General features: G+C 36.1%; 1 protein-coding gene and 1 long non-coding RNA gene across 3 annotated transcripts in view; one reads left to right on the top strand and one right to left on the bottom strand.

Annotated features, from left to right (window-relative positions):
* On the bottom strand, nucleotides 1–26689 carry DTWD1 (DTW domain containing 1). Of its 2 annotated transcripts, none has more exons than XM_037022164.2 (5): nucleotides 26565–26689; nucleotides 14514–14832; nucleotides 10320–10463; nucleotides 8139–8388; nucleotides 1–311 (listed from the first exon to the last, which is right to left on the bottom strand). In XM_037022164.2, exons 2-5 carry the CDS (start codon nucleotides 14775–14777, stop codon nucleotides 64–66), a joined length of 906 nt encoding a protein of 301 aa, XP_036878059.1. In that variant the 5' UTR covers nucleotides 14778–14832; nucleotides 26565–26689; the 3' UTR covers nucleotides 1–63. The 2 variants fall into 2 exon arrangements, with proteins under 2 accessions (XP_036878059.1, XP_036878060.1); XM_037022165.2 differs by lacking the exon at nucleotides 26565–26689 and adding an exon at nucleotides 26306–26550.
* A 25-nt stretch (nucleotides 26690–26714) lies between these two features.
* The window catches only part of LOC140843144 (uncharacterized), a 176768-nt gene continuing 175623 nt past the window's right edge, over nucleotides 26715–27859 (top strand). Inside the window, exon 1 of the long non-coding RNA XR_012120690.1 lies at nucleotides 26715–27600. This is a non-coding gene — a long non-coding RNA (uncharacterized lncRNA). The remainder of the gene's footprint in view (nucleotides 27601–27859) is intronic.

Below are 27859 nucleotides of genomic sequence, written 5' to 3'. Positions count from 1 at the left end.
GAAAGCACAATTATAGGTTTATTGAATTTAGCAAAATAGAATGACAGAAGTGGCTCGTAAAAACTAACGGATAAGTTTTCTTGTTTCCTTGTCTCCAGAGCATTTGGCATTCTTTATCAACTGGTACATAAAAGAGTAGAAAAATAAAAGATTGTCATACTGTCCTTTGTATTTCTCTTTTAATATATCAGTATGGTAGTCCACCAGAAAGTAGTAAATGGCTTCAATTGTGGAAAGGAAGGTATCTGGCTTTCCTTTTTGATGACGCCAAAAGCAAGTTTTTCTTGTTTTCAACTCGACTTGTAACAACCCTGGCAAAAACAAATAAGAAAAGTATAAATATTTCTTCTTAACCACAGGGTGTGGTGTAATAATGATGATTTATTTTAATTACCTTAAGGACTTTTTTTTAAAGAGCACAGATAAATTTCTTCCCAATTCCAAGTAGGATATTTTCTTAAATACATTAAGGTATATACAGAAGCAATATAAAACACAATGAAATCTTGTACATGACAGTTACTTATATGGGTTGGACCTTGTGGCAATGGGTTAAAAGTGGGTAACAATTCAGATAGTCATCTCTTTCTATCTTCTATCTACTAGTGCCTTTAAAAATTTTAACCCATGACAGGTCTAAATTCCCCAGTTTTCAGAGGGTTTCATTTCTTTGATTAACGGACATATAAAACATCCTTCTGAAAACTCACTGAGAGAGATAGGCAGGTTAATGGTCCTTAACACCATTAAAAATTCACTTCTGGATTATTACTTTTGGGCTGTATCTTCATGAACAGAGCGCCTAGAGCTGTTTCTTTAGCTCTGTCGCATCTGTGTTGTAAAGGCTCAATGACATAGCTAGCTAAAATGCCTTGCTCCTGTACATTTAAAAAGGAAATGATTCATGAAATCACAGAAGAGTATTCTACCTCTTATAACTCAAATGTCAACATAGAAACCCAGAATGCTGTTAGCACCTTAGATCAGTACTCAGACTCATTATTTTGCTATACCTCTAAAAAAGCATATTTTATTTTGAAGTGAGAAACAAAAGGGAGAAGGTAGTATCAAAACTGGCTTATTGACATAGATTAGGAACCTCTAAGTTATCAATTATTTCCTACTGTCACACCTCACTTTAAACTAAAAGCTACCTCAAAAAAAATGTGACAGAGAATGAAAAGAAATAAATAATATGAAAAATATTAAGATATCAAGAGATATAGAGGATTGAATGTCTACTAGGAGTTCCCATAAGGAGAGAACAAAGAGAATAGAGCATTTAAAGAATAATGCCTATGACTTTTTCATTTACCATTTTTAAATGCAAAGCTACAGATACATGAACTAATGTATCTCAAATAGGATAAACACAAAGAAATCACTGCCTAGATCCACTACACAGTATAATTGCAAAAGGGCAGCTGATAGAGATTTAAAAAGTAGCCATTGAGAAAGGGCAGGTCATATACAAAAGAATTATATGACAGGGAGATTTTTGATTAGCAACAGAATACTTAAGATTCTGGAATAAAATCTTCAAAGTATTAAAAGAAAATAATTGGCAACCTAATAAAACTGTGTACCCAGCAAAACTATGTATTAAGAACAAGAGTGAAAAACATTAAGAAAAAGTTGAACACATGCCAACAGGAAAGCTAATAAAGGAATTTCTAAAGAACCTATTTCAGCAAAGACAGTCTGAGTTTAAAGAATAGTGAACAAAGAAAATGGTAAAAATCTTACTCAAATCCAAATAAATGCTGCCTGCATAAAACTAAAACAATAATAATATCTTAACTTGTGGGCTGAAAATAAAAGACAGAACAAAAATAATGAAGAAAATATCAATAACATTATGAACTAGGAAGGGGTTGAATCAAGCATAAGTATAAAAAATCAGAGTGTTCAAAAGGAGAGGTTAAAGTATTGTTTAACTTTCATCTTTGATATTTTTTTAAGTTACATGTGCATAGTAAAATTCTCTAAAAGCAGCCAAACAGGAACGTTAAAAAATGGAGTAAGAAAAAATTAAAACTTGGTCAATGAAAGAAAAGCTAAGGCAAGAAAAAAAAACAGTAAAAAGCAGAACAAACAAATAAAATTAAGATGGTAGGAATAGGTCCAAATATATCAACACTCACAGCAGATGTAATAGACTAAACCTGTCATTTAAAAGACATAGATTACCAGATTGAAACATGGCAAGGAGAACCTCAAGAGGGCTTCCTTCAATTAGATGTCCTAGTTAACACAGTAATACAAAAATAGTAAATGAATTAGATGCATAATAACTGGAAAGGAATAAACACAGTGGACATTACTCACACAGAAAACATTTTTCAAATCTATGAACTATAGCATTTTGGGATAAAGAGAATTTAAACAATGCATAAAAAGTGCTAAACATGAAAGACTGATAAATCCTACATTTAGAACTTGTTTCTAAAGATACTATAAAGAAATTTAAAAGAAGACTCACAAACTGCAAGAAGATATTCAAAATATTATTATCTATATTTTAGAATATATAAAGAATTCCTACAAAAAGAAAAACAAACCACTAGAAAAAGTGACACGGGTATTTCACAGAACAAGACATGTGTATAGACAAACACACAAGATGATGCTCAACACAATTAATTAGGGAAAGGTAAATTATGACCACAATGAGATACCACGTTATATCCACTAGATTGGCAAAAATCAAACATTTGACAATACCAAGATGGGAGGATTATGGATCAATGGAAACTCTTATACCTTAATGATGGGAATATAATTTGTATTCACATGCTTTTGAAACAACTGGCATTATCTTGTAAACTGAACATTCTCTTATATATCAGCCTCGCAATTCCGCTTCTAAGTATGCTTCCTAGAGGCAGCTTGTAAATGCACAAGAATGTTCATATCAGCACTATTTGTAATAGAAAAAACTGGAAATAACTCAAGTGTTTAATCAATAGGAGACTGTATAAACTGTAGTGTAGTCACACAGTCAGGTATTATACAGCAGTGAAAATGAACAAACTATTGCTACAATTACATAACATGGATCAACTTTAGAAACAAAATGTTGAGTTTAGAATGTGAGTCCCAAGAATATAAGAAAAAACAAATAAAAGCAAAACTAATATAAAGTTTAAAATAAAAAATTGATATATACACTAAAACTTTAAGCAGAAGTAATGAAAACAATTCAGAAGAATTAACTGTGGGAGAAGGGAAATGGCACAGGGAGAAAGGCAGGTGAAAGTTACGGATACAATTCTGGAGTTTGGATCCTTTATTATATCATTAGATGCTATGACTTAAATATTTTTGCATCATAATTTAGTTCAAAAGGTAACATAAAAAACACCTTTGCCTGTTTAGTGGCAGAACTGGGGCTAGAAGTCAAGCCCCAGCCTCATTCTTTCTAGTAGACTTAAAACAAATTGAATCATGTCAATGTCTACCTTTAAATTATTTAATACCACAGCACCTATGGAAAAAAAGACCAAATTCCCAGCATGACATTCAAGGACATTCATAATTTGAATTTCTTTAAGTCTCTTCTGTCATTCTCACATATGTGTGCATTCTACACCATATTCAACTTTTCAGTCTCCTGAATGCAAAATGTTTTTATATCCTTGTGCATATGCCCTCCCAACTTTTCTGAAATGCCCCTCCCTTGCCCATCAAGATTTCAACAGACACACTGAATCCTCAAAAGGACTCCAGGAAGAATAGCACGTCTACTTATTGCTACCACTACACCTAAAACTTATTGAATTTTCTTATCTGCTCACCTGTCTGCCTCCCATAATAATGTGACAGTGTGCACTGTCTTGTCAATATTCATTTTCTCCGTCTATTGAACAAATCTCAATCCTGTTCCATATAGCATGTGTCCAGCTAAAATCAATTTCTCAGCTTTCCTTACAGTCAGAGTGGTCACATGAACCAGTTCTGGCCAAAGAAAGTAAAAATGAAACCTCCTAGACAGAACTTCCAGCAAAGCTTTTTTTGTTGTGTTTTGCTTCTAAAAGGAAAGAGCCAGCCTCAGTGGTCATACCTTTACTGCTCTTCGCCCTTGCCTAGAATACATACAGGACGCCTCAGGGACTAGCAGCTACCTTACAAGAATGAGGATCAAAGTGGTGGAAGAGGAAAACTGAATGATTCTAAGTCCTTAAGGGCATTGAAATGTTCTTGTGCAAGCCCTGCACTGTCTCTGGACTTGTACATGTGAAAAGTTTAAGCCCATGCTCTTTTTAAGATTCTAGCTGAGGGTTTGTGTTTCATGCAGTTAAACACAATCTTAACTAATAGCCACTGTGATCAATCAGAGAGTAGAGAGATTGCCTTATTCTCCTTCATATCCGGTCCAGGAACAGGTGTTCAACATACATTACCAAATGAATGGACAAATTAGAAAAGCCATTTGGCCTTTAAAGTATTCTGTCTAGGCATTTAAAAAATATTTCATTTTGGATGATTTTGATTCAAAGAAACATCAAAGTTATAGTAACTAAAACCAAGCCCTTTGGAACTATCTGTATTAGTGTTAATTACAAGCAAGAAGTAAAGGCAGACATTTGAAATTGTTCTAAGTAATTAGTACTATTAAAATGTTATTAACATAGGGTTTTTATACACACAAATTACCAATGTAATTTCTAAAAAAACAAACTATTAAAATGGTGCTGATTTCTCTAATACATTTACTATGTTCTAAAACGTTGAATGTAAAAGTCAAGTTTTAGTTATTATCACCACTAATCCATCCTGTTTAAAGATCTGCTTGTAAGTATATGGAACATTTTAAAGCATACTGAAATACACACACATGGGGTTATATAGAAAACTAATATTTTTTTAAAGTTCAACATACACATTAAAAAAATTCTCTAGCTAGTATGTGACAATAACTTTAAGACAAGATTAGTAACATTTTTTAGCAGTGGAAGTTTAAAGTAGATTTACAAATGGCTTTTCCCTCCAAAATGACTGCCTGAATTTCTTGAACTGGAAAATTGAGAATGAAAAATCTTGAGCTATTCTCCTACTCTTCTTGTGACTGAGCGAGGCAGTGTATGACACAGCACTTAGGGAAACACTGAGTACCGTTCAGGCAATGCTTATGATGAACAAAACTGTCACTTTAAACATTGTACTAATACAGTCAAAATGAAGGCACAGGGCTCACTACTTTTTAAAAATAAATCACCATAAAATGCTGGTTTTAGTAATCTGGACTCCCTCCACAATCCTTCCAAAGCTTCCTATGGTGAAATCTTCATGAATGTTATGATATTCTTATATTTTATGATTAGACTCAACCTCAAATGTTTGACAGTAGTGAAACATCCAGAGCTATTTTTCTGTAAAGCCTGGCAAAACAGTATGTTTGTACATTGTTAAGGGGCTTTGTAACTTCACAGCACTCACAATGAAGTAACAGAAATAAAATTTCCAATACATCACATTTGAGGGTTTAAACTGAGGTTTAGAGTTGGTCTGTTCAGCTTAATTCCATCAAATGATAAAATGTTTAAAAACCTAAAGGCAGTAATTTATAACTAGCATGGGTTGTTTCTTGTGGAAGTAACTTGGCTTATCTGGAAACTGGTATTTCACATACACAGTTACAAGTATGTGCAGAGCCCAAATATTCCGTGTGGTGTGTTCAATGCCAGAAAAGCCAGGGGTTGAAGTAGTACATGCACAGAGGAAGACCCACTCTAGAAATCTGCTTATTTCATTATTTTTGAAGGAATGAAGAAATCCCTTCTAAAATTTTTTGATGTAGCACAGGATTGAAATATATGACGTTTTCTGTGTGATCTAGGAGGAATAGCAGAACTTTTTGTACAAATATGATTTTAAGCCTTAAGTACAAATGAAGACACTCTGAACACAGATTTTGAATTGCACCTTAATAATTCCTTTTATAGTTTTTCCAAGTGTTTTCATTTATATCCTTTCATCTGATCCTTTCAATTACCATTTAGGGTAATTTTAAAGAAAAAAATGGTTCAGAAAAACCTTCAAACTGAGGAGTAACTTGCTGCTGTAACCATCCAAGGGAATGTGGCAGATGGTAAGCTGAGGAGCAAGGCCTTAGTGTTCCATCTCTCTATTATATATACATCAGCAAAATTCTTCCAGGTCTTAGGCTCTACTGTCTCTGTCTCTCCCTCTCCCTCTCTCTCACACACATCATCTCTTTCTCGGTCTCTGTCCATCTTTTTTCACATGCATATACATAATCACACATAATTAGCATAACAAAGCAACTTTATTAACACATATGTTGATCTCAGAGATATGACCTTTACAAATTAAACTAGTTAAATCTAGTGTTGTCACTCACTTTAGCTTGGGTTAACACAAGTCAGACTCCAAAAAGTGTCATAAATTTTCTTTCCTAGATGAAATATATTTTTAATAGCCTAGGTTGAAAATGTTTTGGCAACTGCCTAATACCAACGGGATAGCTCTCTTGCCTTCTAATCATACATTGTACACAAACAAGGCAATCAAAGAGCTGGAAATAAACCTCAAGCTTTTACAGAAACTACTGAGAAAGCCTGAAAAACTGAGTAAGGTGCAAGGAACAAGAGAGGTAACATGACCCCTGTTCTTCATGTTACTAATTGTTTTACTTGGACAAGCAAAGCTACTCTTTTAAACTATTATTAGGAACTAAGTTCTTTAAGAGAAAAAGAGATACGAACATAAAACAAAACAAAAAAAATCCCTGTACTGTTAAATCTGAATTGGAACTACACATGTGAACTCATGATATATACCTACTTATTTTTCTTGGCTCTGTCCACTGAAATAATGACATTCAAGAAGTAATAAATTTACCAGATTTTGGTTTCTAATATCAGTCCTCACTAAAAAGAACCACAGCTCCCTTAAATAATGATTGGTTCTATGTCCAAGGCAGTAAAAAAGTACAAGTGAACTTGAGACATCCTGTTGTACCAGAAAGACTAATGAGACCATGCCCCAGAGGACTTGAAGAGCTCCCACTGGCAAAATTTGAGACAGTTTGGGCATCAAAAAGAATATGATCATGATAGATTTTAATATATTTAATTAAAAGAAATCCTAAATATCATAGTTGTCTCAAAAAGGTGTGGAGGGAGAAGAAAAAAGAAATGGGAAAAAGGAATGGCTCTTCTTTACATAAAATGTCAGCTAACCATTTTGCAATCCTCAATATAAGTACTGATTTAGGCAAGAGTCATCAATGAATACTAAAGCCACTCAGTGAAAAGCAATTGGGAAATAGTTCATAGTCTCAAAGCATCACCCCACAAATTACTACTAATTTCAAAGAAGAAAATAAACCTTTATAATGCAGCAATCTGGCAATGACAATGTTAACCAAGTAATTAAAGTTATTACCAATAATGGAACAGCTTACATCATATGCCTCCTGATTTGATGCAATAATAAGTATACAACTTCACCTGTGCATAGGTTAATTATACAATTTCTTGGTTAAACAGCTTCATTTCTGAGAGTTAAAGGGAATGCTGTAATTATATCCAAACAATAATATAAACTGGTATTTTCATAGACAACCCTAGCTTTATCCCTACCTACAAGTGTCCTTGCAAAAATACTTAAACTGTATCTAATCATGATGACACGTTCAAACACTTGACCTGTCCACTTCACACAAGTCTGAGTCATGAAAAACAAAAATGGGACTGTTTCACATTAAAAGAGAGTAAATAGAATGTAAGCTTACATGTTGACTCAGGAAAAAAGCCAGAAAAGACATTTTTGGGTCAGTTAGGGAAGTGTAAATATGAACTGTACACTGTATTACACATGATAGGACTTTTGTTAATTTTCTTAGAGTGATAATGGTATTGTGATTATGCAATTGTTCTTAAAAAATGTGCATTTATGTATTTAAGAGTGTGCTGTTATAAACTTACTTTCAAATAATACATATATCTCAACAATATATAATATCTAGGGATACACACACATAATAGAGAAATAAACCAAATGTGGCAAAATGTAAGGGTATTTAATCTGACTCTTCTAATATATCTAGAAGTTTGAAGTTTTCGAAATGAAACTTGGGGGGAGAAGTGATCCAAAAGAAACTTTTTTTTTACCTTGAAGTCGCTCATCAGTGAATATTTTGTTTGTTTGGTTCCACGTGCTATCTATAAATATAATTTTTTTCAGTGTTGTGTCTTTGCACTTGCTGTCATTCAAATCTCGTTCTTCAGTTTTCTTGCGCTTAATAGAAGGCTTGTCAGGGTCATCAGTTTTACATCTAACATTATTCTGAATCCTTTTTTGCAGATGAAAAGAAATATCTTTTACTGAGACAGACTTAGGTCCAGGAAAAACAAGTGCGACCTAAAGCAAAGAAACTTCAGTTAGTAGTGTGCTATTATGATCTTCAAAATGAGTAACTTCTTACTGACTTAAAACTTTAAGAGAAAAAAATATACTGAGTATCTAAGAAACAAGCATTAGGTTTTACTATATGTGCTTCTTTAATATGTATGGTAAAATTTTTGGCCCTTCCCTAGTAATTTATAATCATAATGTACTACCTAAAAGTATTACTTCAAAATGAGTTATTCACCTACTGACAGAAGCCAAATTAACTGTACCTTGAATCAAAAAACTAAACTCTATAATATTTCAAGATAAAAGAACAAGTATGTGATGATCTGTAAAAAAAAAAAAAAAAGCCATTGAAAAGCACTCAGTAATTCAATACCATTTTCACCCACATAATAAAACAAATAATACAGTCAATAACGGTGAGGAAATGGTGTAATGGGCTTTTACAGCCATTAACAATGTCAGGTTTAAATAGTATAACTCTTTGTGGAAGCAATTTGACAATTTATATCAAGAGTGTTGAGATATTCATACACTTTGGTCAAATAATTTCATTTTTAAGAATTTGTCTTAATAAAATAATCCCAAATACGCACACACTCATGATACTCAGAATATTTGTTAAAGTACATTTATTACAGTGAAAAATTAAAACTGAAATTTCTAACTCTCAAGCAATAATTCTGTAAATTACAGAACCTCCTTTCTCTTAGCATGGTTTTACTTACTGAGCTCTTATATACTGTTAGAACCTCCAATGTCTGAACAGCTCCTGCCACAAAGCAGGCAGCCAGTAAACAGTTGTTAAATGAACAAATGTTTCCACCATACTTCTGTGTATTTTCCAAATTTTCTTTAATAAACATGTATCATTTTTAATATGGAAAATTCAACATTATAGAAATATAAATCTTACACAAGAAAAATCTTGAAATTATAAACTTTAAAGTTATAAAAGGTTTTCAAACATTCCCAATGTTCAGACACTGTACATGCCTATTTCCCCATTTACAATTAGCAAAGTCCAAAGCTTTTTAATTTTCTTGGTTTATAAGCATATCACAGCTCTTTGAGAACCTAGCACTGTAACTCTACTTAATCGACATAAATGATACCTAGCTGACCAGACAAGAAAACACAAATACATTCCCAGATCCAAAACTCAGTTATTACTTTCAAACATAACTTCTATATGAACTCAACCTATATATATTTATAGCTAGGAAAAGAAAAACTTAAGTTCTTTACAGAACAAATTAATGTATTAATTTTAAATTTTGTTTCTAGTTTAATCACACCAACAAATAGTCCCAAGACACCTAAAAAGGGTTCACTTTCAGAAGTATCCAACGTCTGGATTTTTAAGATCCACACATTATTTTTTCAACAAGACAAGTAATATTGCACCAGTGTGACAGTTTCAACTATGTGAAAACCAATTAAGAATGCACAAATGGGCAAGGAAGGCCTCTGAGCAGCCAAAAGGAATGTTATTAAGGCCATGTACTAAAGCTCTTAATTTAGGCAGTTACTAAAATTCCTTCTCAGTCTTTCTTTTCTCCTTCTGGAGAAGTTTCAACATTTATAATTTGGTTTCTTAATTCACACCAAGTTAGACAATATAGCACAGGCAGGAAAATGGAGAGGAGAGAAAGTAAAAGCAGGCATAGTAATACTGGCAAAGAGTAAAAACCTGAAGAAATAATGCAGAAAAACTATCAAGTCAAACAATGGACTCAAAAAAGCCAAAAAACCTAGGATCATTTGCTCTTTAAAGAAGTCAATATACTAAATTGTATGTTGCTTAGTGTTAAATAAGGATAAGTCTAGGTCATTAAGAAAATACTAAGTTGTGTTCAAAATGCTCAGAAGGGCAATGCAGTTTAAAACTCATCTTTCAATTCAATGTGAAGAGTGGTAAAAAATATGCTGCCTACTTCATGGTCCTTTTCTTCATATTCCGGAATACAAGGATACGTGTAAATATTTACATATTCAGGTGCTAAGAGTTTTGCATGGATAGCAGTACTTTTGCCATCTGTTTCATTTGGATGTTTAATGATGTCAATCTTCAATGGAAGCTAAAATTAAAAAAAAAGAAAAATCAACAAAATAAAAAAATTCCAATTTTCATGTTAATGAAAGTGGACTTAATGGCAAGTTCACACTGATTTCCTATAAATACACTTATGATTTGAAACTCATACTTTTCTAGACCAGAATATTAAGAATGGTAAGAGTCATAAAGTAAACCCAAATTTCTTCCTTGATATTATTAATTACATAAAAGAGCAAGGATTTTCAAATAGAATCTGCTCTTAAAGGAAAGGCTACAGTGTCATCTTTAGTTACATAAGCATTTAGTCTGATTCCTTGCATTCAGTATTTATGCTAAGAACACTTTTAATAATTCTTGTACTGTAGGCTTGTTAATTTTTGACAATACATAAGAAGGAAATATAAGTTTGGGCAAAAGCTTCAGATCTAAAATACAAGTTAAAAATTTTGTTCCTTAGACATCCTTTGAGGTGAAAGGTATTACCCTTTGTTGTGAACATCATGATTCTCACCAGTGGACTTTAACTGCACAAACAAAATACTTAACAACTGGAAAAGCAGTAACAATAGGTCCAAGAGGTACTCTCTATATATCAAACTCCTCAAAAATAATTTTGCCTATTTTCCTTAGTCTCATTGTTTAATGGTTATGAATTATGCCCTGCCACAAGGCAAAAATAATATTCTCTTGCATTTCTTAAGTTAGATTTTTCTATTATTTCACTGACTTGTTTGGTTTAGTTTTCTGTATAATGTCTGTACAAGTCCTGCATTGTGATGATTATGAAAATGAAAGGCAAATGATGTATCCCCCACAATACACAAGAAACCTCTCTGAGATGAATGCTTCTCTGCACATTTCAAGTGACATTTGTTAAAAGTCCTCTTCCAGCTACCATCCCACATTAAATAGGCAGGATTCTAGGATTTATCCTGGGACACACAGCTATTTTACCCTGAAGAACAAAACTATTTTTTTAAAAAACAGCTTTACTAAGAGACAAAATAAACATAACTGCAAAAATTTAAAGTATACATGTTATGCCCTTGAACTTGTCACCACACAAGATAATGAACACATCCATTACCCTCGGAGATCTTGTCCTCCCTCCTTCTCCTTCCCCATCAATTACTACTCACAGTACTTAGGCAACAATCGATCTACTACCACTATAAATTAATTTGCATTTTCTAGAACTTTATGGAAATGAAACAATATATTAAGTAGTCTTTTCATTTGACTTCGTTCACTTAGAATAATTGTTCTGAGATTCAACCATGTTGTATATATCATTAATTTCAGAACTATTTTTTGAAGGAGTAGTTGCATGATACTAAATGATCCCAGTTACACATATTTTATCTTTCTGGATGGTTATGTAGAAAGAGGATGGTATATACCCCAGAAGGGCCATAAAAATGTATTCCAAATAGTTTTCAATTTAGGGTTTCAAACCCCTTATCTCCTTCCCACCCCACTTAGGCCTAGTCACCATTTATAAATTAGGGCCAATTGCTTAAAATCACCAAACCAACTTGCAGTTATAGAAAATTTACCATTTTAGTAGGCAGTTCACAAATGATTTTACATCAGTCTACTTCTGGCTGAACTCTACATCAGACTTTCCTCATGACGCTCAGTCTCAGTTGACACTACATTCCCTTTCCCCAGGATCTCTCAGTACCAGGTCAGCATTATCTTAGCTCAGGGATGGTAGGAAAGAGGAAAGAAGAAAAAAGAAAGCAGATCATGACAAAGTATTTTATTACTATTAAAATTGACTTTCTTATGTGTCTAATGAGTAGAGCTGAAAATTCCAAAGATGATCACCAACAGTTCTGATCAGCTGGCTATCTTTGAAGGGTATTATTTATATCAAGGACACATGACTGAGTGTTACAAATGTATTTTACAAATCATGTACCTAGCCTATTATGGACTAAAATCTACAAGTATGAGACAATTATGCTCTGGAAGCATCTGTGGGACCCAATCCAGTTATCTGTAGTTCCCCCTGAGTCAGCCTGATGTCTCTGATACTATTAAACAAAAGCACAGATGCGGATCAAATCATGGACACAAATTATGTGCTCTAGTTCACACATTTCAAAGGAAGACACTTCTTAAACAATGACAGGGTACAGAATAACACCAACAGTGTTATCAGATGCAGTTCAAGTAGAGATGTTGTTTTAAACACAGTAAGAACATCAATCTGTTCTCAAATAACTTTCCTATGAGATTGATCACAAACCATTCTGCCCAAATTTGTCAAAATGCCATTATCAGGAAGCCCTCAGCCTTTTCCCATATGATTTTAACTTTCCCAAAGAGAGCCTTTCAAATTCTAGGACTCTAATAAAGATGAGGTTTTCTTTTACCTTATGATTTTTTTCTCCTCTTAAAAAAAAAAACAAAAACAAAAACCCAAGAGCACCTTTAACTTTTGTTTATGCATTTCTCATGATGTTTAAAAAAACCATATTTTGCATGAAAAGATATAGATGTATTTATTCCCTAGACTAAAATTTACAACTTGGAAGGAACTTATTATGTACATCTTCCCTTCCCAAGCAGGCTACCTAAAATTAATGCTGAGTGATTTGTTAAAATACAAATAAAGTAGAAATTAGAAGAAAATTTTGTAGTTTTTATTACTAGAAATATATATTAATGTAACAAATTTTTTATATGGCCATTAAAATATGAACACTTTACAAAACTCTTCACAGTCCAATAGGCCATTCAGAGTTGATCAAACATGGCTTAACGCTTTGAGTCATTTCTATTAAATAGTGGATATTAGACCACTGATTTGGAAAGCAATCCTCTATTATTAAGTTTCTATGAAAACGTTAGCCCTGGTCAACATATTATTAACTTTTATTATTCTGATCTTCAATCCTCTTTGAACACAATGCATCTTAAGATAAAACTTAATGGATACTTTCTCTATGTGGCTATGACAGAAATAGAGATAAAGTAATTCTGTGTATACTTCAAAAAGTAACATTCTCATGACATAATAGGGAACTTAAAAAGAATTATTGTTGAAGCTCTTAGTTTTTCTGAGCTATTTATGAAGCTGATGAGATTCCATGCTTATTCTTGGCTAATAAACTTTCCAACAGCCTGTAAGTGTGATTTTAGACCCACCCCAAGACTATGGACTTGCCAAGATGACATACAGGCTAAAATGAAATTCAAGTAACAAAGTATGAGTATTAAAGTATTTTCATTTCAAATTTAAATGAACCTTAAAATCACTACATTAAATATTTTTAAATATAGTTACAACTTATTTTCTTACTGACAAGTTCTAATGGGTCCATGTGTATAGTCTCTTTAAGGTCCTAACAGGCAGCTGCCAATTTTATACATTATTTTACTTATTCCTAAAGTTTGAGTCACTGTTAGACAAGTTAACACATATGTAATAAATTATTTGATTACACAGACATGATGGTCTACAGACCTTTGGTAGTTTTGGTAAGCAATCAATTCAAATCCATTTTTAAAATCTGCCTTTAAATCACTACAATTATAGCCCAATGGGTAGGTCTTTTCAATTTTGGTTTAGTTTTAGTCATTGACATGTGCTCTATCTCCACGTATAGAATGCAGTTAAACCCATTATACAAAAGCCAAAGAAACAATCAACCCTCATTCCTCTAAGATATGTTTTCTCAAAGAGCAGTCCAAGACCCTTAGGTAGTTTTTGAAATTCCTTTAGGCAGTCTGTAAACTTGTTTCTCATAATATTCATGCTTATACCACATTTTTTCCTATGTTTAAATGAATTATAATTGCTAGTGAAAGAAATAGTTGATTTCATTAAAAACAATACCATTTACCTCAGACCCAAGTATCTTGTCAAAGTATGTCTCTTTTTCCAGAGATAAGAAAAACAAATAGGTTTACCAGTCTATATGATTAAAGTTTCTACTAATAAAACTCATTTTCATAATGATGTTATTTATTAAGCTTATCAATTATATTAGAGCAGGCATTATATGGGACATCTTTTTAAAATCTGTTTCCCTACTTTCTAACAATTAAATTTCTTACCAACCTTCACAAGTGGCATCTGTTCAATAGGCACATTTTCAACTGGGACATAACATGTATAGCAGTAGAACATTCTTGAACCACCACATTTGAGACATTTTGATCTTCCATTTTGCTGAGCTTTTTGAAGAACTTCTTGAGACGCTAAGCGTAAGTTTTGAAGAGGATCTTCTGCAGCTATGGAAGTAGTTTGTGACTGCTGTATTTCCATAAAATTTGAATTACTTTCCTCCCTTTCTTTGAGAAATACAGGTGGACTGACAGACATTCTTCATTCAAACCAAAGTTTAACATCTATTTCTAAAACACTTATCACAGAGGCACTGAAAAAAAAATGGGGGACAAAATAAAAACAGGAAACATTTCACTCACTATCTTCACAAAGAAAATACTCAATTTAATTTACAACTGTGTGATGTCTATAGTATTTATAAACAAATACTAGTAAGCTTTAAATACAGAATTAAAAACCAGTATGCTTATAACCCTACTGGACCATTCCCTCCATAAAAATAGAAAGGTGCTTTCTTAGAAAAATTACTTCAAATATAAAGCTTAAGTAACAACAGCATATTTTTCAATGACTCTTTTTGTTCCAGAGACAGCAATTTTGTTTTATATTAGGAATGTAATGGTTTAATGTTAGTATCAGCCAGGAATGTATTCAACCCTATAGGCTCTGACTTTGAATTGATGTTATATGGCATCAAATCTCAACCTGAACTTTTAACAAAACACAAAGTACCAGTGAATCGGTAAAATTTAACTGGTTATGTCCTAAAAGATATGCCTCTCCAACTTAAAATTAAACACACACATACAAATAATAACTAAAGACCCATTAATTATGAAAGCCCTACTACCAATTTTAATTTTTAAAATATCCCAGAAGATAAAATATATGCCCAGAAAAATGAAGTGATTTTATAAATTTAAAATCTTTCTAGAGTAACATTAATGTCCACTCACTCTTAAGAATTCATACTTTTTAAAAATGACATGATTCAGATTCTTTGGTGAAAAAATAGTAAAACAAATGTCCCACTTAAATATTTCCTTCAAAGAAGGATAATGGCTGCCAAAACTATTATTCAAATATTCTGTAAGCACTGTATCTTTGATTTGATATGCATTTGAAAGCTGTAAAATGATTCTCTTATTATAAAGGCTTAAGGCATTTGTGGTGTTTACCGATGAGTCTCTGGGCACTGTGAGTACAAACACTGACAGAACAAACACTGTGAGTGCAACAGGAAGCTTTCCTGTGGTCTCCCAAACAGAAAGTGAACATAAGTCCAGCAGAACATAATATACAACATAATTTGCTAGTAAGAAGTTAGTGATACTACTTTAATTATTCATCAGGAGCTTTTCATAGATTGTAAATTCCAGTGAGCTTGAGACCCAAACAAAGAGATGCAAAGAAAAAGATGCTGGGCACTGAAGGGAAAGCAAAATATACTTGCCAAATTTACCCAAGAAGACCAAAATACAATACATATTTTTAATATGTACTTATGAGGCAGATTTACATTTTTGGTTTCTCAGAGGAAGTGGTGTTTCAGAATGCTGGGCAATTCACTTCTTTCTGCCTCACAACGGAATTATCTACTTCTGACCCCAACACCAAATATCTACCTAAAAATGGCGTCTATCTCTGTGAACATATCCTAAAGAACTAGGAGAGTGCAGGATATTAAGCTGCCACCTTTCCTTGAGTCTTAGATCCTTTTAAGATCACATGAGACTCTTGGGCCTTATCTGTAGAAACTTCATATACAGATACAATATATTGCACACAATTTCAGGTGGTTTACAGAACTCTAGAACCCATCTACGGGTCCAGGTAAAGAAATCCTGACTAAGATTAAAAGTCACTCTCAGGAGCAGTCTTAAAGGTCTGGGAAGAAATCCTATTCATCTCCAGAAATCAAAGCTACAAATCCCACTGGCCAAAAGAACAGGTCAGCTATCACAAGGCAATAGAAGTCTCATCACTGCACTTAGGAAGCTAAGTTTTACTTAAATCCTCTTGGTTTGGGTTTGTTCTGGTGATGCTGGTTGTGGAGCTCATCCTAAAAAAGAAACTGGCAGGGAGAGATTCAACCTGATGCCATTCCCATGTATATTCTAGTAGTTGCTCAGTGGGTTTGCACATGCCACCAAAGGGCCCAGGCAAAGTGGGGAGGAAGTACACAGCTCCCCGGGCTGTCATGAAAGTCCATGTGGTTGCCTGACAGTCAATGGAAAACTACTGGCAAGTTTTTCTAGGGCCCTCAAGGTGCATTCTTCTTGAGATGCCTCAGAAATAATCTCCCTACATTTCACTTGACATTCTATCCATATGACTGAGTGGATAGTAGCAAAGCCTTATGTAAATGTCCTTCCCGTACAAAAATCAAATAATATATGTATCTGTGAGACAATGAAAGGGAAATGTAAATGACTTCCTCCCCCACCTTACCTATACACTTTCACTTATAGCTGAAGTGGCCACACAGAAACAAGCAGTATTTCAGTCATAGGCAGATCCTTCCAAAGGAGCTGAAGCCATTATGACTAGGGTATCTGTCCTAACTTAGCCAAAAACCTACCTCAAATCTGTACAAATTGTCTATTGCAAATGTGGTGATTCAAAACATACTTGTTAACATCAAATATGTGCAGGGACATACAAGTGGAATCATGAGAGTTACTTAGAAAACATAAAAACACCTTATACCTTGGGAACTAACAAATACTTTTACCTTGATGGTACATCCATCATTCTGCAACTTAGTTTGAAAACAAATTTTTTACTCCTCCTGTCCTCTTTTCCCCCGAAAATGATTACTCACAAAATGACATCAGTTATACCCTGCATGTGATTCTCTACTTTTAGTCCTGAATTCAGGGCTCTAAATGATCTAGGGCAATCTCTTAAATCTCGTACCTTTGTACGCTTATTATTGGTTCCACACACTTAATATGGAAAAATATACTTTAATTTGGAGTTATCTTTTAGTGTAGTTATCCCTCCCATCACAGTCAGCTCTGCAAGAGCAAAATTCTTTACCATCTCACCTACCTATCCCTGTGTTTTACAGCAGGTGAAATCAACAAATACTTAATAACTAAATCAAAACCATTAAAAAAAAGTATACAGGGAGGGCGGAGCCAAGATGGTGGCGTGAGTAGAGCAGCAGAAATCTCCTCCCAAAACTACATATATTTTTGAAAATATAACAAAGAAAACTCTTCCTAAAAGAGAGACCAGAAGACACAGGACAAGAGCCAGACCACATCCACACCTGCGAGAACCCAGCGCCTCACAAAGCGGGTAAGATACAAGCCCCGGCGTGGTGAGACCCGGGCGTCCCACACCCCAGCTCCCGGAGGGAGGAGAGGAGTCAGAGCAGGGAGGGAGAGGTAGCCCAGGACTGCTAAATACCCAGCCCCAGCCATCCGCACCAGAGCGCAGACACCGTGTATGCATGAGATGCTAGAAACTAGGGAAAAAAGGACAGTAAGACCTGTGAGCGGATCCCTGCAGACGTTGCACCCAGGACAAAGAAAAGCGAGTGCTTTTGGAAGTCTTAAAGGGACAGGGACCACACAGCCGAATGGAAGCATCCTGGGACACTTAGTCCAACAGCAGGGAATCTGGAGATCTCTGGGCACTCTAACCTCCTGGGCACCAGGGAGCACGAAGGCCCCTCGTAGAGATTAATAGCCTCCCAGCCGTTCCCCCTCCAACGCAGCTCCACCATATCGGAGTAACAGTCCAAGGCAGGCCACGCCCACAGCAACAGCGGAGATAAACTCCATAGCAGCAGGGCAGGAATCAGAAGCTCTTTCTGTGCGCAGCTGCCTAGCACAAGCCACTAGAGGTCGTTGTTCTCCCAGGAGAGGAAGGCCACAAATCAATAAGAAGGGAAGTTCTTCCAGCCTTCACTCGTGCCAGCTCTGCAAACTATCTCCATCACCATGAAAAGGCAAAATTACAGGCAGACCAAGATCACAGAGACAACACCAGAGAAGGAGACAGACCTAACCAGTCTTCCTGAAAAAGAATTCAAAATAAAAATCATAAACATGCTGACAGAGACGCAGAGAAATATACAAGAGCTAAGGGATGAAGTCTGGAGGGAGATTACAGATGCCAGAAAGGAGATTACAGAAGTGAAACAAACTCTGGAAGGATTTATAAGCAGAATGGATAAGATGCAAGAGGCCATTGATGGAATAGAAACCAGAGAACAGGAACTCATAGAAGCTGACACAGAGAGAAATAACAGGATCTCCAGGAATGAAACAATATTAAGAGAACTGTGTGACCAATCCAAAAGGAACAATATTCGTATTATAGGGGTACAAGAAGAAGAGAGAGAAAAAGGGATAGAAAGTGTCTTTGAAGAAATAATTGCTGAAAACTTCCCCAAACTGGATGAGGAAATAATCAAACAGACCACAGAAATACACAGAATTCCCAATAGAAAGGACCCAAGGAGGACACCACCAAGACACGTAATAATTAAAATGGCAAAGATCAAGGACAAGGAAAGAGTTTTAAAGGCAGCTAGAGAGAAAAAGGTCACCTACAAAGGAAAACCCATCAGGCTATCATCAGACTTCTTAACAGAAACCTTACAGGCCAGAAGAGAATGGCATGATATATTTAATGCAATGAAACTGAAGGGCCTTGAACTAAGGATACTGTATCCAGCATGATTATCATTTAAATATGAAGGACGGATTAAACAATTCCCAGACAAGCAAAAGTTGAAGGAATTTGCTTCCCACAAACCACCTCTAGAGGGTATTTTAGAGGGAGTGTTCTACACAGGAGCACTCTTAAGACTAAACAGATGTCACCAGAGAAAATAAAATCACAGCAAAGAAAGCAGACCAACCAAATACTAACTAAAGGCAAAAAATAAAATCAACTACCCACTAAAAGCAGTTAAAGGAAACATGAAAGAGCACAGAATAAAACAACCAACATATACAGAATGGAGGAGGAGGAATAAGAAGGGAGAGAAGAAAAGAATCTCCAGACAGTATATATAACAGCTCAATAAGTGAGCTAAGTTAGGCAGTAAGATACTAAAGAAGCTAACCTTGAACCTTTGGTAACCACAAATCTAAAGTCTGTAATGGCAATAAGTACATATCTTTCAATAGTCACCATAAATGTAAATGGACTGAATGCACCAATCAAAAGACAAAGAGTAACAGAATGGATAAAAAATCAAGACCCATCTATATGCTGCTTACAAGAAACTCACCTCAAACCCAAAGACATACACAGACTAAAAGTCAAGGGATGGAAAAACATATTTCAGGCAAACAACAGAGAGAAGAAAGCAGGGGTCGCAGTACTAGTATCAGACAAAATAGACTTCAAAACAAAGAAAGTAACAAGAGATAAAGAAGGACATTACATAATGATAAAGGGCTCAGTCCAACACGAGGATATAATCATTCTAAATATATATGCACCCAACACAGGAGCACCAGCATATGTGAAACAAATACTAACAGAACTAAAAGAGGAAATAGAATGCAATGCATTCATTTTAGGAGACTTCAACACACCACTCACCCCAAAGGATAGATCCACTGGGCAGAAAATAAGTAAGGACACGGAGGCACTGAAAAACACACTAGAACAGATGAACCTAATAGACATCTATAGAACTCTACATCCAAAAGAAACAGGACACACATTCTTCTCAAGTGCACATGGAACATTCTCCAGAATAGACCACATACTAGCTCACAAAAAGAGCCTCAGTAAATTCCAAAAGATTGAAATTCTACCAACCAACTTTTCAGACCACAAAGGTATAAAAGTAGAAATAAATTCTACAAAGAAAACAAAAAGGCTCACAAACACATGGAAGCTTAACAACATACTCCTAAATAGTCAATGGATCGACGAACAAATTAAAATAGAGATCAAGGAATATATAGAAACAAATGACAACAACAACACAAAGCCCCAACTTCTGTGGGACGCAGCAAAAGCAGTCTTAAGAGGAAAGTATATAGCGATTCAGGCACACTTAAAGAAGGAAGAACAATCCCAAATGAATAGTCTAACATCACAATTATCAAAACTGGAAAAAGAACAACAAATGAGGCCTAAAGTCAGCAGAAGGAGGGACATAATAAAGATCAGAGAAGAAATAAACAAAATTGAGAAGAATAAAACAATAGAAAAAATCAATGAAACCAAAGCTGGTTCTTTGAGAAAATAAACAAAATAGATAAGCCTCTAGCCCAACTTATTAAAAGAAAAAGAGAATCAACACACATCAACAGAATCAGAAACGAGAAAGGGAAAATCACGACAGACTCCACAGAAATACAAAGAATTATTAAAGACTACTATGAAAACCTATATGCTAACAAGCTGGCAAACCTAGAAGAAATGGACAACTTCCTAGAAAAATACAACCTTCCAAGACTGACCAAGGAAGAAACACAAAACTTAAACAAACCAATTACAAGCAAAGAAATTAAAACGGTAATCAAAAAACTACCCAAGAACAAAACCCCGGGGCCGGACGGATTTACCTTGGAATTTTATCAGACACACAGAGAAGACATAATACCCATTCTCCTTAAAGTGTTCCAAAAAATAGAAGAGGAGGGAATACTCCCAAACTCATTCTATGAAGCCAACATCACCCTAATACCAAAACCAGGCAAAGACCCCACCAAAAAAGAAAATTACAGACCAATATCCCTAATGAATGTAGATGCTAAAATACTAAATAAAATATTAGCAAACCAAATTCAAAAATATATCAAAAGGATCATACACCATGACCAAGTGGGATTCATCCCAGGGATGCAAGGATGGTATAATATTCGAAAATCCATCAACATCATCCACCACATCAACAAAAAGAAGGACAAAAACCACAGGATCATCTCCATAGATTCGGAAAAAGCATTTGACAAAATTCAACAACCATTCATGATAAAAACTCTCAGCAAAATGGGTATAGAGGGCAAGTACCTCAACATAATAAAGGCCATATATGATAAACCCACAGCCAACATCATACTGAATATCGAGAAGCTGAAAGCTTTTCCTCTGAGATCGGAAACAAGACAGGGATGCCCATTCTCCTCACTGTTATTTAACATAGTACTGGAGGTCCTAGCCACGGCAATTAGACAAAACAAAGAAATACAAGGGATCCAGATTGGTAAGAAGAAGTTAAACTGTCACTATTTGCAGATGACATGATATTGTACATAAAAAACCCTAAAGACTCCATTCCAAAACTACTAGAACTGATATCGGAATACAGCAAAGTTGCAGGATACAAAATTAACACACAGAAATCTGTGGATTTCCTATACACTAACAATGAACCAATAGAAAGAGAAATCAGGAAAACAACTCCATTCACAATTGCATCAAAAAGAATAAAATACCTAGGAATAAACCTAACCAAAGAAGTGAAAGACCTATACCCTGAAAACTACAAAACACTCTTAAGAGAAATTAAAGGGGACACTAACAAATGGAAACTCATCCCATGCTCTTGGCTAGGAAGAATTAATATCATCAAAATGGCCATCCTGCCCATAGCAATATACAGATTTGATGCAATCCCTATCAAATTACCAGCAACATTCTTCAACGAACTGGAACAAATAGTTCAAAAATTCATATGGAAACACCAAAGACCCCAAATAGCCAAAGCAATCCTGAGAAGGAAGAATAAAGTGGGGGGGATCTCACTCCCCAACTTCAAGCTCTACTACAAAGCCATAGTAATCAAGACAATTTGGTACTGGCACAAGAACAGTGCCACAGACCAGTGGAACAGATTAGAGACTCCAGACATTAACCCAAACATATATGGTCAATTAATATTTGATAAAGGAGCCATGGACATACAATAGGGAAATGACAGTCTATTCAACAGATGGTGCTGGCAAAACTGGACAGCTACATGTAAGAGAATGAAACTGGACCACTGTCTAACCCCATACACAAAAGTAAATTCTAAATGGATCAAAGACCTGAATGTAAGTCATGAAACCATAAAACTCTTAGAAAAAAACATAGGCAAAAATCTCTTAGACATAAACATGAGTGACCTCTTCTTGAATATATCTCCCCGGGCAAGGAAAACAAAAGCAAAAATGAACAAGTGGGACTATATTAAGCTGAAAAGCTTCTGCACAGCAAAAGACACCATCAATAGAAAAAGGTATCCTACAGTATGGGAGAATATATTTGTAAATGACAGATCCAATAAAGGCTTGACATCAAAAATATAAAAAGAGCTCACCCACCTCAACAAACAAAAAACAAATAATCTAATTAAAAAATGGGCAGAGGAACTGAACAGACAGTTCTTCAAAAAAGAAATTCAGATGGCCAACAGACATATAAAAAGATGTTCCACATCGCTCATTATCAGAGAAATGCAAATTAAAACCACAATGAGGTATCACCTCATACCAGTAAGGATGGCTACCATCCAAAAGACAAACAACAACAAATGTTGGCGAGGTTGTGGAGAAAGGGGAACCCTCCTACACTGCTGGTGGGAATGTAAATTAGTTCAACCATTGTGGAAAGCAGTATGGAGGTTCCTCAAAATGCTCAAAATAGACTTACCGTTTGACTCAGGAATTCCACTCCTAGGAATTTACCCTAAGAATGCAGCACTCCAGTTTGAAAAAGACAGATGCACCCCTGTGTTTATCGCAGCACTATTTACAATAGCCAAGAATTGGAAGCAACCCAAGTGTCCATCAGTAGATGAATGGATAAAGAAGATGTGGTACATATACACAATGGAACATTATTCAGCCATAAGAAAACAAATCTTACCATTTGCAACAACTTGGATGGAGCTAGAGGGTATTATGCTCAGTGAAATAAGCCAAGCAGAGAAAGAGAAATACCAAATGATTTCACTCATCTGTGGAGTATAAGAACAAAGGAAAAAGTGAAGGAACAAAACAGCAGCAGAATCACAGAACCCAAGAATGGACTAACAGGTTCCAAAGGGAAAGGGACTGGGGAGGATGGGTGCATAGGGAAGGATAAGGGGGGGAAGAAGAAAGGGGATATTATGATTAGCATGCATAATGTGGGGGGTGGGAGAAAGGGGAGGGCTGAGCAACACAGAGAAGACAAGTAGTGATTCCACAACATTTTGCTATGCTGATGGGCAGTGACTGTAATGGGGTTTGTGGGGGAGGACTTGGTATAGGGGAGAGCCTAGTAAACATAATATTCTTCATGTAATTGTAGATTAATGAAAACAAAAAAAAAGAGAGAGAAAGAAAAGGGGGATTACTCCCTGATAGGATAAAACTAACTGCAAATCCAAGATTAATGCATGCTTTACATATCCTTAATTTTGATCTTTCAAAGGGTGTCAGACGATCAGCTATGGAAGTACATTTTTCTGATAATATTACTTCCTCTTAAAAAAAAAAGCAGTTCCTGTGTGATGATCTCCAATAAGTTCTTCACAATGGTATAAAGGTCATATCAAAGTGTGGGCAAAGGGTTTGTTTGTGTTATACAGAGGATCAAAGCCTAATTTGGCTACACAGAAAACGAACTAAGATACGATATGAAGAAGAACTTCCAACATCAACATTCTCTGGAAGAGTCATTCCAGATGATGAACATCAAAAAACTTCAACAAAGATCCTGGTGCTGCTGCAGTTGTAGCTGCATTCATCCCACCGGTTCCTGGACTTGCCATTGGAATGAAGAAGGAGATACCTAAGCCAGCCTGTGCATACAGTAAAACAACAAATTTGACTGGATCTATACTGTCAGAACTCAACCAAGAATTAGTAGAAGTGCAAGTTGCAGTGCTCCAAAATCGTGCGACTATAGACTATCTAGTGTTAAAAGAACACATGGGATGTGAACCGTTCCCAGGAATGTGTTGTTTTAATTTGTCTGATTTTTCTCAAACTATTCAAATTCAGTTAGACAATATCCATCATATCATTGATAAGTTTTCACAAATGCCTAGGGTACCTAACTGGTTTTCTTGGTTTCACTGGATATGGCTGGTAATTGTAGGTCTGCTTTTGTTATGTAGCTGTATTTCTATTATGTTAATGTGTGTGCGCAATTTAATTAGTAGTTTAAAACCTATACATGCGTATGTTACTCTACAAGAAGATATGTCAAAGAAATAATCAATCTTCCCATGTTTTCTTCCGTCTGCTACTTCTATAGCTTTTCTTCTTCCTTCCTAATTACAACCCTTTAGTAGAATTAGTGCCTCATATTGAAAATTACCGAGTATCGTAATTCTTCCAAGTGGTAAAGATACCTCAAGACAAATGCTGGGCATAGAAGCCACAGGGCATAAGTCTGCAAAGAAGTAGAAAGCTAACCTTTTCAAACAATATTGCTTCTCTCTCACTTACCAACTTTACATTTCCCTGTATGGCCCCGGAAGATGACTGGTTAGCCAGAGACAGGTAAGATTCCTCAAGGGAGGAACAATCTAAGACAGGCACAGTCGCAGGGGGGCCATCAGGAGAGAAATTGGGGACCAACAGAGGGGAGGCTTAGAACCTCACCCCGTTTTGAGAAAAATCTTCTGCATCCGTGGATGTTTTGTTGCCCTTGTCTAGCTTGGATTAATAGTCTACAGGCACAGACCTGATCATCTACATTTGCCCTCTTACAGCACTAAATTATATTTTCTACCTTTATCTTGCATCTACCTACCACTTCAGCATTTTATTTAAAATAATAATAATAATAATAAGGGAGAAATGTGGGATTCATATATAAATCATGTATAAAAATCAAATGAATAATCATATCTGACTTAACTGTTTATAGTTCATGATGCATGATCAAAACTGAAAGTTTCTGTGATATGACTGCCCTTGCACTGTTCACCATGTAAGAACTTACTCACTAGGTAAGACCTTGTTCACCATGTAAGAACTTGTTCGTTATGCTTCAGAAGATTGGAGACTGTTGAGATATAGGCTTGGGGTTGATTAATGACTGTGCATTGAGTCCCCTATACTAATTTTATTGTTGTTAATAACCATTTGATCAATAAATATGAGAGATGCCCTCTCAAAAAAAAAAAAAAAGCATACAGGATGCATCTCACTACTGAAGTACTTAACAAAATATCTTTATGAGCCATCTGGTATAAATGGCAGCCCAGCAGATGTTTTTTTTCCCCAAAACAGTAGTGAAAAAGGCTCCAACTTTATTCACATCCCAATGGACCAAGTATATAATACTTCCCTATCCTGTATTGTGGACCAATTCAGTATTAAATGAAGCCCACTTCAAATGTATTTAGTGTAATATTTTTAAAAAGCTGGCCACATAATATATATGGATCTAACACCCATTTTTTAAAATCCAGGGTACTACCTTTTTCATACTGGACCAGTGGGCCCCTCCCACACCACCCATAGTGTCATAGGAAGATTGTCTTAGTTTTTCACAGTACATTGGAGTTCAGACAGAAGTAATCCTAAAACGTGTGGTTTTGAGTAGGATTTTACCATTCAACACCGTAGAACTGGCACGTTAACGTGTTATTATACTTCCTTGTCTTGCATTCCCAAGGAATAATTTAGACATAAGCAAGAGACTCCTTTCCTTATCATGTGACCATAATCTTTAATAGTTTAGACACACTGCACGGCATACTTTGTCCACGCTAAGCTTCTCCTTCCATGATAACCAATCCCCCCGCTTGTCACTCCAAACACTAAAAAATGAAGAATAAGGTTGCTAGGGGACTAACTTCGCCAGGGCAGACTTACCTTGGGGCGGAAATCCCTGAATTAATTGTTAGGGAAAATTTTTTGACGAAAAATTTGGAAGCCTTTTCCCAAAGGGCCCACAAGATCCTAAAAATGCAAGTGCTCTAGCAGCGACAGGGCCCCGCTCACAGGCGACACCGGTACGACCTCCACGAGGGCCCGGCCGAGGAGCGTGTATTCCCCGCAGCCTCGCGGCTCCGGGCGCTCGTCCCCAGGGGGTCGCGGAGACAAGCACGAGGGGTCGGGGTAGGGCTCAGACCTGCACAGCCCGCGGGGTCCTCGCACGGTTCCCCGCGTCTTCCGCTCCGCTGGAGACCGAGGCGCGCGCCCGGCAGCCGCAGCGCGAGAAAGCTGCGGAGCGCTTTCCGGCAGACACCGGTGGGCGGAGCCCGGCCGTTGCTAGGGCCGTTGCTAGGCCGGGCGCGGGCCCCCAGAGGAAGGTAACCGGCGGCGAGGACCCGGCTTGGCCGGCAAGTCCCGCCTCAGCCTGTTCAGCAGCCGCGGGGGTCGTCCTTCTCCTGAAACGGGGAGTCGAGGAGCCACACCTGCGTCTGCGAGGCTAGGGCCTCACGGGTCGCCCGCCCTCGGCCGAGTTCCCTCCGGAGACTGGCCGCGGTTCTCGAAATACACTTTCACGGTGTAGTTATCACAGAGATAAAAAAATGCTGATCCTACAGAACACTGTTCATTTGACCAATCCTAAAAATATTTTAGTCGTGAGAACTTGATTCTATTACTTTTTTATGGCCATATCAAGATAAGTATTTAATACAATGCATAGTAACGAAGCCTATTAGAAAAACTGTATTTTGATGAGTTGGTTTGCTTCAAAATCACACCCACGTAGAGTTGGAACTACTTAGCGCATTTTAAACCAGTTTTCCTTGCCGCACACCGTAGAAAATACAAACCAAATGAATGCCAGTTAACAACTGTGAGATTTAGAAACGTGATGGCCAGATACTGAACAATATATTTATTGAGTACTATGAATTTAGCAAGTGAGAGGGAAAGAACAGAACCTTGCCTTAGAGGAGCTTACAATAACAAATTAAGCGCGGGTGGTGCAGAAAATACAATATGACGAGTAAAATTGCTGGAATTTCAAAACAGCTTAGAATGGAGAGGTCAGTGAAGGCTTATTGGATGGACTGGAGTAAAGCCTTAAAGAATTCTGTGGGACCCATTGGTGGGGGTCCCATTTGTACGCAAGGAAATATGTTTAGTCAAAACTACACTTTTTAAAAGATGAAATAGTTTAGTGTGGAAATATCAATGCACGGCCCTTGGTAAAGGTAAGTACTGTTTTTGGAATTTTGAATTACAGGTGGTCCCTGGTTTATGATGGTTCAACTTAGGATATTTTGACTTTGTGTTGGTGGGAGAGCCACACACATTCAGTAGAAACTATACTTTGAATGTTAATCTTTTCCTGGGCTAGTGGTATTTGGTGTGATAATCTCTTATGATGCTAGGCAGTGGCACCATGCCACAGCTCCCAGTCAGCCATGATCGTAGGGTGAACAACTGTGTAAACTACTGATACACTTGCAG

This window comes from Manis javanica, chromosome 8 (genome assembly GCF_040802235.1).
Source record: "Manis javanica isolate MJ-LG chromosome 8, MJ_LKY, whole genome shotgun sequence".
NCBI lineage: Eukaryota > Metazoa > Chordata > Mammalia > Pholidota > Manidae > Manis > Manis javanica.
The sequence above is the reverse complement of the archived record's forward strand: the minus strand, read 5'-3'. Positions and strand labels throughout refer to the sequence as shown.